Source organism: Pan troglodytes, chromosome 2 (genome assembly GCF_028858775.2).
Source record: "Pan troglodytes isolate AG18354 chromosome 2, NHGRI_mPanTro3-v2.0_pri, whole genome shotgun sequence".
NCBI classification, from domain to species: domain Eukaryota; kingdom Metazoa; phylum Chordata; class Mammalia; order Primates; family Hominidae; genus Pan; species Pan troglodytes.
The window spans coordinates 134,783,568-134,796,707 of record NC_086015.1 but is presented as its reverse complement, the minus strand read 5'-3'; the positions used below and the strand labels follow the sequence as shown (position 1 = coordinate 134,796,707).

Genomic DNA, 13,140 nt, shown 5'->3' with positions numbered 1-13,140 from the left:
CTTCAAATAATTACTTTAGAATAGTGAATATATAAAACTGTGGATATATTAGCCTTTATGCTGGGCAGAGACACTCTGTAAGCTGAGATCTTATCCAGCAGTAATGCTGGGGAGTTAATCCAAGCCAAGTCTTTTCCAGGTGTGAAAGCTAAGAAAATCATGACCCCTCTCTGCTCATTTTTCCCCTTCTTTTCAGAAGCCATGAACACTATTAGTTTTTTTTTTTTTTTTTTTGGAGACAGGGTCTTGGTCTATCACCCAAGCTGAAGTGCAGTGGCACAATCATGGTTCACTACAGCTTTGAACCTTTTGGGCTGAAGCAATCCTCTGGCCCCAGCCTCCCAAATAGCTGGGACCAAAGGCATGTGCCACCACGCCCAGCTAATTTTTATATTTTTTGTAGAGATGGGGTCTTGCTATGTTGCCCAGGCTGGTCTCAAACTCCTGGGCTCAAACAATCCTCCTTCTTTAGCCTCCCAACGTTCTGGGGTTATAGGCATGAGCCAATGCATCTGGCTAACCACCAACACTTCTCAGGATTATAGACCAACATTTCCACCAGTGCATGGGCCCTGCAAGGCTTCCCCAAATGCATCTCTTTCTGACCACAGAGGTCTTGGAGCAAATTTGAACCTTCATAGACGCAAGATTTAGGAATAAGGTTTGGATGTGACCATTATTTTATTTTATTTTTTAACCTTTTTTCAGCACCAGAACCAATTCTTCAAATGATAACTTGCTTAGAAACTCAACATATAAAATAGACTTAAAAAATACACTATTCTTGCCAAATTTGGTCTAAGGAGTAGAGTCAGAAACTTGTCCATTCTCTTTAGCTCCCTTATCCTCAAGAGCATCCAAGGCATCCCTAAGGGCTCCCTGGGGCCCAGTTTAAAAATTGGATGATCTCATCCCCTCTGGGGTACCAGGACTCACATGGCTAAAAAGAGAACAGAACTAACAAAGGTCTGGATTTCAGGCTGATATAGAACAGCATGAGTTTTTGGCCATCACTCACTCCCTCAGGGATAGCTGGGTCTGCAATGAAAGGACAGGTCATTAAATGGGACTACAAGTAAGAAGCATCCAACCTACACATCTCCATATAAATTACCCTTATAGACCAAGAACATAAGCTTTTCCCCAGAGGTTTCTCCTGTTCTTTGAAAAGTCTGTGGTCCAGAGTCCCTTGTTATCTCTAAGGGTCATAAACTTGAACATCTTTGGCAAGCTGTGCCAGGGAGTCTGTTGCTATAGGATTTTCCCCTTGATTTTGTGGAACTCTTCCAGGTAAAAAATGCCCCTCTTTATCTAAACAGGACCTCAAGTATATTCAAAGACTATAATATTTCATCCATGAGCATTTTCCCAGTCTGACTTTAGAAGGAACTGTTATTGTTTGCTTTATTGGAAATTTCTATCAGGTTTCGATCCTGCAGTCTACAGCCTAGTGCCTTTAGCTAGATTAAACCTGGCAGGATCAGATTCCAGAATCCTGACAATCTCTTCAGACCAGGAGTTCTTAAACTTTTTGTTCCACAAACCCTTTTAGCAGCTGATAAAGTTCATAGATCCTTTCTCAGAAGTGTTTTTTTGTGTGTGTGGTTTTTTGTGTTTTGTTTGGAGATGGAGTCTTGCTCTGTTGCCAGGCTGGAGTGCAGTGGCAGCTCACTGCAACCTCTGACTCCCTAGTTCAAATGATTCTCCTGCCTTAGCCTCCCGAGTAGCTGGGATTACAGGCACATGCCACCACGCCCAGCCAATTTTTGTATTTTTAGTAGAGACAGGGTTTCACCATGTTGGCCAAGATGGTCTTGATCTCCTGACCTCATGATCCGCCCACCTAGGCCTTCCAAAGTGCTGGGATTACAGGCGTGAGCCACTGCACCCAGCCAGAAGTATTTTTAAATGTACAACATAAGACCCATATTATAAAGTAAACCAATTATATTGAAATGCAGTTAGCAAAATATTTTTTAAAAGGAAGATGGAGACATCATAAATACAGTAATAAAATGCTTCTGTATTTACATTTTAAATTATGAGAACCAGTAGTTTGTCTAATAATTCTGTAATTTCTAAGTTGTGTTAAACATAAATAATACATTGAAATATATGTAGGTACTGTAATATAACAGGAAAATATGTGTTTTTTTATTAATAACTAAGCCACAAGTAGAACTAATATTAATTTGATTTGTTGATTACACTTATAGTGAAAAAATGATAAATTTTACTTAGAGATTAGTGAAAATAAAAATGTAATTTACCCCAAGTTTACAGACTGCCTTAAATCTTGCAGTAGTCCATGGAGACACGTTAAGAACCCCTAGTTTAGATCAGCAGTCAATAAACTATAACTAAACTAAACTGTTTTTCAATGGCTTGCAAGCTGAGAATGGTTTTTAGATTTTTTAATTGTTGAAAAAATCAAAAGTAGAATAATATTTGTATTTTGTGACATATGAAGATTTTGTGACATTAAAAATCAGTGTCCGTAAATAAAATATTATTGGAACACAGCCTCTCCCATTCATTTTAAATATTGTCTATGGCTGTTTTCACACTACAGTGGCAGTGTTAGGTAGTTGTGACAGAGACCATTATGGTCTACAAAGCCTAAAATACTTATTAATGTCCCTTGACAAAAAATAGTTTCCTGACCTCTGCTGTAGAACATTACGACTCTAAAGTTTCTCAATGTGGTAGTATAACTATCAGGTTGTTTTATTTCTTAAGGCATTTATCAGGTAGGGGAGATTCATCCACTGAACTCTAAGATCAGATCAGACAGGAGTTAGGGGAAGGTAGAGGATAAAGGTAGGAGACACAGAAGTGTGATTCACTCGAGGGCCCACCTGCTCATGAATCAGAAGTAGTCTCTTTTTGGATGTGCCACCTGCCCTGGTCTTCCAGGTGCACTCTAGAGAGGGTGACTTATGATTCTGGTATGTCCTATACTCCTTCCCTCCATCCCCAAACCACCAACATTGCCTCTTTCTGCCACTTCTCTCTGCACCTCCCTACCGCCTCCATCACTTCATCCTACTGAAAGCCTTCTCTAAACTCTCAAGCCAACTTCCTTGTGAACATATACAACTCAGAAAATACAGACATAGAAGGAAACACACAACTTGAATGAATCTGAAAAACAAACTGGGAATTCAGCTAGGACTAGGGGTGAGTGGTTAGTTAATGGACATGGAACAGAATTAGCCTTTACATTAGACTGTATGAAAAGCATTCAGAACATGTGGCTATCTTCATCACAGTGTGAAGTTCACCTACCTCCAGCTTACATTTTTCATTTAAAACATTTTTTCAGGCTCACAGAAAAAAAATGAAATTCTTTAGTACTACCAAACTATTTGCAACATTAAGTATATGATTCTCAAAACCAGATGTTTTCAAAATGTCACTCTTCTATCCAATCTTTCTCCTTTGAAGTATGGTAACGTGGAATGGCTTAATCTCACACTTACTACCTATAAATGTTGGGCATCTTGCAGGATTATATTGAAAGTTCTTTTCTGTTTAGCCTGAGCTGCATCTGACTAATCTGCTTCTCTTTCCTCTTACCAGTAAAGGCCATCATGATGCCTCTCATGTTGACTAAAAATAGTGATGACCTCCAATGGGTCATCCTTCTCCAGGCCCCAGAGCACTTTCCAAGGCTTCCCTGTGCTGCTGAGTACAGCACCTTTCCTCCAATTCCCATCTCTGCTGAGTCATCTTCCAGCTTTCCAGATGGAAAGGGGCCAGGCAGGCTGCAGGCCAGAAGTCAGGACTTAAAGCAGGAAGCCATGGGAGCACTGCAACCTTCTGCAAGTGTGCCTGGAGAAGAGCTGCCACCTTTGTGGCACATGGCCTTCAGAGGGAGAGACTGCAACCCTGACCCTCTTATAGCAGGACTTTAGACTAGTGCCATCCAGTGGAAATATAACACGAGTTGTGTATACAGTTTTAAAATCTTCGGTAACTGTATTTTAAAAAGTAAAAGAGAAATCCATTTTAATTATATATTTTATTTAACCCAACATAGCCAACATATTGTCATTTTAGCATGTACTCCATATAAAAAAATTATTAATGAAATAATTTGCGTTCTATTTTGTGTAATAAGTCTTCAAAATCCACATGTATTTTATACTTACAGCATGTCAATTTGGAGGCTAAGTTATCATAAATACTTGATCTTTGTTTAGATTTTATAGTTACAGCTTAATTTTAATAACTACCTCACTGACAGTTACAAAGAAAGAAAAAGTAGATTAATCTACTGAAGTTGTTCCAAACATACTTAAAATGTTTCTAATAACTGAATTGGCTATCCAATTTTAATGTTAAATTTAAATTCATTACAATTAAATAAAATATAAAATTCAGTTCGTCACTTGCTCTAGCCACATTTCAAGGGCTGAGTAGTCTCATGGGGTTAGTCATCATTGTATTGGATGTCATAGCTTTAGATTTTTAAATATCTTCAAGTAAAGAAGATCATATAAATTATTGGGTCCCACCCCTCATTTGAAAAATGAAGAAGCTCAGACACAGACGAGTTAAGGGATCGTCCCAGGGTCTCACAGAATGAGGCTTTGAAGCCTGTCCTCCTAACTCTTGGCCTGCTGCTCTTTCTTTGTAACTGTCAGTGAGGTAGTTATTATAATTAAGCTATAATTGCCATGCCTACCTTTAAGCTCCATTCATCAGAACCCTAAGCCTTTAGGACTATCAGCACAGACACTCAAAAAATGTCTGTCATCACTGTTGCTTTGGTCAATGTGCAGTGAGGCCACCTGGGTGTCTAACTGGTATTGTATTGTCCTTGTCTCCCTCACCTCTTCACCCCCCCATCATCATGGGGCATCTGACTGCAGCAATACTTCATCCTGCTGATCCTGACAGATGGTGTTATCACAGACATGGCCGACACCCGGGAGGCCATTGTCCATGCCTCCCACCTCCCCATGTCAGTCATCATCGTGGGAGTAGGGAACGCTGACTTCAGTGACATGCAGATGCTGGACGGTGATGATGGGATTCTGAGGTCACCCAAGGGAGAGCCTGTTCTTCGAGACATCGTCCAGTTCGTGCCCTTCAGGAACTTCAAACACGTATGCATATACACATTGGGGCACTTTTCATGGAAGAGCAGAACCAAAGCATGCTCACCTCCCACATTTGTCCACCAATGTTTATGGTGATCCACCATTCTTGAAGCAACACCAGCTATGCTCTATATACCCTTGCTGTGGGAGATGACCTGGCTTAGCTATCCCTTCCTGGGCCACGTCATCTCCCACAACAAGGATATATAGAGCATGACTCTTTGGAGAAAAAAATTATAAATTGAGTTACAGATCAGGAGCCATGCTAACTATTGTAGGCAAAATTTCGCTGATGCTTGCCCTATAATTCATATAATTTAGGATCTCTAGTGCATCCAGGACTGCCTACAGATGGGCAGCTTGTTCCCTGCCCAAAGGTGCCTGCCCAAAGTACCAAGCAGAAACTGAAATGCAGCTTATGTTTTGCTTGTCAAGCTATGTGGCCTGGCAGAAGTCTGTGTTTGCCTTGGCAAAGTATATTTCCAAAATGATAGAAACCTAAATCCTCTATAAAAAATATAGTAAGCAGCATCAAAAATTTATTTAACTCCTTCAAAACAAGATGATAAAGTTAGTTCAAAAGAGTATATAAGGCTGGGCACAGTGGCTCACCCCTGTAATCCCAGCACTTTGGGAGGCCAAGGTGGGTGGATCGCCTGAGGTCAGGAGTTTGAGACCAGCCTGGCCAACATGGTAAAACTCCATCTCTACTAAAAATACAAAAATTAGCTGGGCGTGGTGGCAGGCGCCTGTAATCCCAGCTACTCGGGAGGCTGAGGCAGGAGAATCACTTGAACCAGGGAGGTGGAGGTTGCAGTGAGCCGAGATCACACCACTGCACTCCAGCCTGGGTGATGAGAGTGAGACTTGGTCTCAAAAAAAGTAAATAAATAAGACAGTTAAAGTCAGTGGGAAAAAATGCTGAATAAGTTTGCTAAGGTAGATTGAAAACTGATTTTTACCAAGAGGGTAAAAAAAAAAAAAAAAAAAGTAATCTTTGAATTGCCCTCTCTATGGGCCAGAAATTGCCTGCTATCAGTTTTCTATAAATTAATACCTAACTTTACAGTCTTGGGCTCTTACCAGTAAGAAATAGTAAGTCAGTCAAGCAGCATTGCATTCCCCAAGGGCCTTGAGGCAGAACCATTAGACAATGCTCTAGTATGACATAGAAAAAATGCTCAGTAACAATTTTTCCACCTTCCCAGGTTTTGATACATTGTGTCCATGGAGGAAGGAGCATTTTTTAAATTTCCACAAATCCCTGCACCTACTGAGCTGTAATCACCCAGAAGGACATCTTGAATTCATAAAAGCCTCCCTTGGGGCTAATGGTAGTCCTGAAGACCCCTCTAGAGTATCCTAGCTGTGTCTAGGCACCTGTGGGGGTAACTTGGGTATTACTGGATAGCCTTTGTGTTTTTTGTTTTGTGCTTCTTGTGAAAGCCACCCAAGAGCAGAGCATATGCCCAGCCCCTACTTTCCACTGAGGCCTTGCCCTCTGCACTGCTGCAGATGCCAACAATACCATCCCCAGGGCTGGTGACTAAACTTGAGCTGCCCTGGCAACAGGGAATCTTCAGAACCTTCAGTACCGTGAAGCTTATCTGTGGTCTCCTTGGAAAAGAAGAGAATCCTCTCCTTTCCATGCTACCGAGTCCCCTCTGTCACCTGAGTCATTAATGCAGTGAGATGTGTCTCCACATCTCAAAGACCCCTGCTGGAAAGTATCTTCATTAACTTCCACTGCAGTCCCTCCCTGCATAGGGCTCAAATCAGTTATTTGGGTCAGGCAGGATGCCATCCCCTCCATTTCAACCTTATTTGGTAAAGCCTTTCTCCTCCAGTCAAAAACTCATTCAAATGAATCCCTGACATTCTTCATACTGAGTTTATCAGATATATCCAGACAAATCTGACTCCCAATTTGGGTTCACACTGGAATCTCACCTATACTGTGTAAGGAAATTGCAGATGAGAGGTGGAAAGCTAAATGGATCATCAAAACAATGATCCATCCATCCTCCCACCCCCATACATACTTGACCGTAATCCTGGTACCAGTCCTAGTGTGAGAGCCTTTAGCATATGCTCTTCAGAAATTGCTGTTTGTTGTGCCACCGTCTTTGGACAGGCTTTAAAATAAGAATTCAGATAGATCACCAGCTCAGCAGCCTCAGCTGAACTCTATATTTCATGACCTGCCCAGACTTCATAGGGAAGTAACTGCACATTCCAAGGCTCCTTGGATGATGAGGTATTGTTCATAACTGTACTGCCACACAATTACTACTCTACTTTTAAGGAGGGCTGCAGTGTAATTAAAATCACTGAAGGAGCAGAAAACCAATCCCTGGCTACAGAGTTGAGTACAGAGAGAGTTTCTAAGTAACAGCAACAGCAGTCAATCTTCCCACAAGCTCCCAGGGCTGTGCATGTGGATGAGGGGTAATTGTGTTGTTATATGCCATCCTCAAGTTTCCCTGGGAAGAGATTTTCAAATAAAGGTACTCATTAATGAAAGAGATGAACTAAGCCCTAAAGTTGTCTGCCTATGGACAGCAAGGAGTAGAGTCAAAAAGAAGTAGTATTCTTTACAGACGGATGAGCTAGAGCAGGCTAAATTTGCTGCAATTATGTTCATTAATGAAGCTAGTTTCTCCCTAGGTGTCTAAGATGGAGGAAAGGGTGTTCTTCCTGATTTTAATGCTGTATTCTTTTCAGACAGACAAAATAGATAGACACATCACTGAATACCAGTAATAACTTTGCATAGTGCAGCAGGATCAAAGAGTTCACTCTCTAGGAGATTCATTAACTTCCCCAAATCACCCTCTTTCCCCTCTGCATCCCCCACCTCCCCACTTCCCCACACACACTTGTGTGCTGACACAATGTCACTGAACTATGAAAGGTTCTAACCTCTACCCTCAAGTCTCCTCCTCTTCCCCAAAACACTTACAGAATGCTTGTTTTGTGCAAGGCACATGCTAGTCACTAGGACCACAATGAAATGATAGAACCATAGATCCACACCTCAAGACATTTACTGGAGAATTGCATGACTGGGAGAAAGGTATTAGCAGAAAAATCACATGCTAAGCAACCTGTGGGTGGTTGAGAAGAATTAAAATGTTGTTACAGGACCTCAAAGCAGAGAGAAGTAGCCATGGGAAAAGGCTTACAGCTTAAGTTAAGTGTTTGAGGAAAGACAGAGCCTTGGAGAGCAGGGAATTTTGGGGACATTGTCAACAAGAGGAATGCTCGGGGCAGAGCAAGGAAGTAGGGTGCTGCTCACAGTCTCTGTGCTACACAGATTCTCTGGCTGCTCTGTGAATGACCAAGGAAGAACACCAGGCGCATACTCACCCATCTTATCTTCATGGATTTCAAATCAGATTTTGAAATCCATTTCATTACCCAAACTAATCTACTTTGAATTCAATAAGCCATAAATAAAAGGGAAGGTAGCAGCTTAAATCATTTTATGTAAGCCATTAACTCATGAATTGCCTCTCTTTTTCTGCTCCGCATGATAACTCAGAGCTTTAGAGTTTACAGGGCACAAGTTATGTTATGGTCTTTTTTCCTGCTCATATAACAGAATATCATAGACTGGATAAAGAACAGAAGTTTATTTGGCTCATGGTTTTGGAGTCTGGGAAGTCCAAGAGCATAGCACCAGCACCTACAAGGGTCATCTCATGGCAGAAGTATGGAAGGCACAAGCAAACATGTAAGACACAAGGAGAAGGAAAGCACAAGGGGCAGACTCTCTTTTATAACAACCCACTCTCATGATAACTAACCTGCTCCCATGATACTGACCTCTTATGAGGCCCCACTTCCCAACCCTGTTGCATTGATCATTAAGTTTCCAGCACATTAATTTAGGAGACACACTCAAACTATCATATGCTTTAAGCTTTGTGACTCTGGGCAAGTTATTTAACCTCTCCATGCCACAGACTTTCATCTATAAAATGAGGTAAATGATACATGCATTGCAAAGATAAGGTGTTGTCTATATAAAGCTTAAGATAGTGCCTGGTCCATGTAGGTGGTTAATAAATAAAGCTTTTAACTGTTATTACCAGCTTCATTCATATTCTTGACCCTTTCCCACCCAACACATGTCCCCAAAGCCTTATTTGCTTGCCAGCACAGATATGCAAGGGGATGGGGGATCCTTTGGGAACAATGCTGTCCAATATGGTAGCCACTAACCACATGTAGCTACTTACGTTTAAATTCATTAAAAGAAAATAAAATTTCAAACTCAGTTCCTCAGTCAGACTTGCCTTATTTCAAGGACTCAATAGTTGCGTGAGACTAAGAACTCCCATACTGGACAGCGCAGATATAGAATATTACCATCATCAGAGGAAGATCTATTTGACAGCTTGGTTTAGGAATATTTTTTGCTGCAAGCAACAGTAAATCCATCTTACAGGGATTACATAAATGGTTTTTAACCAAGGGTAACATTATGCCCCAGGAAACATTTTGGAATATCTGACATTTTTGATGGTAACAAATATGGGGCTTCTATTCATATCTAGTGGGTAGAGGCCAAGGATGCTGCTAAACTTCCTGCAGTGCACCGGACAGTCCCCCACACAAAGAATTATTCAGCCCCAAGTGTCAATAGTGTCAAGATTGAGAAACCCTGGATTATACAAATAGAACGTATTTTTCTCATGTAGCTAGAAGTTAGGGGCTCATTGCTGCTGGAGTCAGTGATTCAATAGTGTCAGAGCCAGCACATTGTGATTCCCTTTGCTCTTCCTACATAATGATAAAATGGTTGCTATAGCTCCAGTAATCACATTCTATTTCAAGATAGGAAGAGGAAAGGGACATAGGGCCAACTGTGTCCAGAGCATGTTGGCTGAAGTCCCAAACTAAGTCCTGGACTATTACAATGGCAAAGGGATTAAACCAAAATGTTCATCAGAAATGTACAAGTCTTCAAGGCTGGGTGCGGTGGCTCACGCCTGTAATCTCAGGACTTTGAGATGCTGAGGCGGGCAGATCACATGAGGTCAGGAGTTCGAGACCAGCCTGGCCAATATGGTGAAACCCCATGTCTACTAAAAATATAAAATTAGCTGGGCACGGTGGTGGGCACCTGTAATCTCAACTATTCTGGAGGCTGAAGCAGGAGAATTGCTTGAATCCGGGAAGCGGAGGTTACAGTGAGCTGAGATCGCACCACTGCACTCCAGCCTGGGTGACATAGTGAGACTCCATCTCAAAAAAAAAAAAAAAAACGAAAAGAAAAAATGTACAAGTCTTCCAGAACACTAGCACCATTACCTCCACACACTTTTACAGAGTTCCGAAATACTACTCCTGCTAATATTTCATATTTAATACTTTTACTACTCCTGTACTTAAAAAAATACATACACCTTTAAAAATAGCACATTTTGGTGATTTTTAATTATCTGAAAATTTTTTTGCATGTGTAGCCGAGTCCAGAATCTGTTAAACTCTTGTATTGTTGAAGACTTTTCACAAGGAAAAAGTCTTTTAACTTTTAACCAGGAGAGAAAAGCTTTCCAAAAAACCTCCCCCAGGAAATTTTCACTTATATCTCAAAGGATGGAATTGGGTCATATTGTTATCCCTAGATGTAAAGGAAGCTGGAAAATCAAGGATTTGACTTTCTAACCTTTGTATGAGAAACAGCCAGGGAGGAAAGGGTATAAATGACTTTTGTGTCTGCCCCAGTATACACATGGACCATGGTCTAACACACAACCCTGAGCAGTTATTTATAAAATAAAGGGATATCTGTAGATCACAAATGTCCATCATGCTATGACATCTTCAAAATGTGAAAGATCACTTGAGAAAAACTCTTTACAGTGTTTTCAGATTGCTTAAAAGATACATGTCTCTTATTTTGAGACTCTGTGAGATAGAGTGAATTATTTTTCTTTTCTCTTTTGCCTCTAAGAACAGCGGGGCTTAGTAAAGTTAAATGGCCAAGTGGCAAGCCAAATAGAAAAGAAAGAACTGAAAACCAGGTCACATGGTATTCAGTCCAGCCCTCTTTCTTTTGGAATCTCAAACACTTGTTAAGTCTGCCTCAAGTTTTCAATCTCTTCAATAATAGTTAATAATGAGGCTCAGGCCATTGAAATTGCTTGCCCAGGGGTTGTACAGTTAATACTAAATGCCAGAGCCAGGAGTAAAGCCCAGCTCTACATGACTCCAGAGTCCATGTATGATATCAGCTTCAACCTTTCTCTGCTACAGAATCATCACCATAAATCACATGGTCCTCCTGTGCCCCTACCCCAAAATCATGCAGTAGATCCATAAGGCTGATAGAATAAAGGCTAAATGAATTAGTGTGGTATTCAAGACTCTCCATCACCTGGTCTCAAGCCAATTTTCCAACCAAATGCCCAACCAATCCTGCAACTACCCCTAAACCCCCTCATCCCCCACCTGCCATATACACTTCCTTCAGCTCCATCAGGTAACTCACTATGCCTATGATGGTCAAATGCCATTCCCCTACCCCTTCTCTATGTATTAAAATATGCTCAGCTTAAAAGCCACCTCCTCTTAGAAGCCTCCAAGATAAGTTAGTCTCTATGTTTTTTATGCCCTGGCCTCACTGTTTGTGATTCTCTAGAGAAGAGCTTCTCAAATTTTAATATGCATATGAATCACTAGAGCGTCAAGTTAAAAGGCAGATTGTGATTCAGTAGCTCTGAGTTGGGTCTGAGTCTACATTGCTAATAAGCTCCCATGTAATGTGACATTGCTGCTCTATAGCATGTGTCATATTCTACCTCATAGTTAATATTGGCCATGCCTAGTTCCCCTCGTGATTACAGCCTTCCTGAGGCAAGAACCACAGACCCTCAAACCCTAGTGTGGCACCTGGAACATAAATAAGTGTCTAAAATTGAGTGAAAATTAGAAATAAAACTGCAGAACAATTCATTCTCCCATCCAACTTTTACTCGTCTTCAGATGTAAATAGTTTTATAGTTTGAGACAGGCATAAAAATATATAATAATGAAATTAAAGGTCCATTTTCCAACAATCTGACAACTATTGCTTGAAGTAGACCCTTGACAAATAATGAATGAATGAAAGTGAATGAAACTTAGCTGCCCAGAGCAGGACTCAAATCTTTTAGGTTGAGTCTGATTCCTTGACCAGAAGCCAATGTCATGATGATTTCTTCTTCCCTGCAGGCATCTCCAGCTGCCCTGGCAAAGAGCGTGCTGGCTGAAGTCCCAAACCAAGTTGTGGACTATTACAATGGCAAAGGAATTAAACCAAAATGTTCATCAGAAATGTATGAATCTTCCAGAACACTAGCACCATGAACTCCCCACACAGTTTTACAGAGTTCTGAAATACTATTCCTGCTAATATTTCATATTTAATACTTCTACTACTCCTGTACTTTAAAAAAAAACAACATATACACATTTAAAAATAGCACGTTTTGGTGATTTTTAACTATCTGACAATTTTTTTTGCATGTGTAGCCCTGAGGCCTGGATCTGTTAAACCCTTGTATTGTTAACTTTTTACAAAGAAATACAGATAATAATAACTTACTATTTACATTACAGCATGTCGCCTTGAAATAAAATGGTATCTGTATCCGTTTTTATACAGGTTTGTTGAAATTTTGCTAAATTTCTTATCTTTACACTCTAAAGCATTTTGAAACATTTACTGAACGTTGATAGACAAAATATACTTGGTTTTATCTGCTATAGGATGAAAGACTTTTTAAAATGGCAGATGCATGGACTGTATTTTGCATGTTTAAAATAAAAAAAGAAAAACCCACATGGTTTTTGCAGTTGTTATCTCTAATTCCTCCCTGCTGAGAATGGTCTCTCTACTAAAGAAGAGGTTTATTTACTTCTTTCTGAGGTGAGTCTTTTTGAGGTAAGTCTGGGTCATCTAGCCCAGCACCTCTCATACTTCATACTGTGTACACAAATCACCTGAGAGTCTTATTAAAATTCAGATTGTGATACATAG

At 40.5% G+C, this 13,140-nt stretch overlaps 1 protein-coding gene and 1 pseudogene across 6 annotated transcripts in view; one reads left to right on the top strand and one right to left on the bottom strand.

The window, feature by feature from the left end:
* The window catches only part of CPNE4 (copine 4), a 752,097-nt gene extending 739,155 nt beyond the window's left edge, over positions 1–12,942 (top strand). For all 6 annotated transcript variants that reach the window (XM_054681026.2, XM_054681027.2, XM_054681028.2 and 3 more), the window contains 2 exons: positions 4,878–5,114; positions 12,333–12,942. In XM_054681026.2, coding sequence (XP_054537001.1) covers positions 4,878–5,114; positions 12,333–12,467 — 372 coding nt within the window. In that variant the 3' untranslated portion in view covers positions 12,468–12,942. The remainder of the gene's footprint in view (positions 1–4,877; positions 5,115–12,332) is intronic.
* LOC460700 (bcl-2-like protein 12) overlaps positions 1–13,140 on the bottom strand; it is a 39,901-nt pseudogene that overhangs the window by 18,709 nt on the left and 8,052 nt on the right.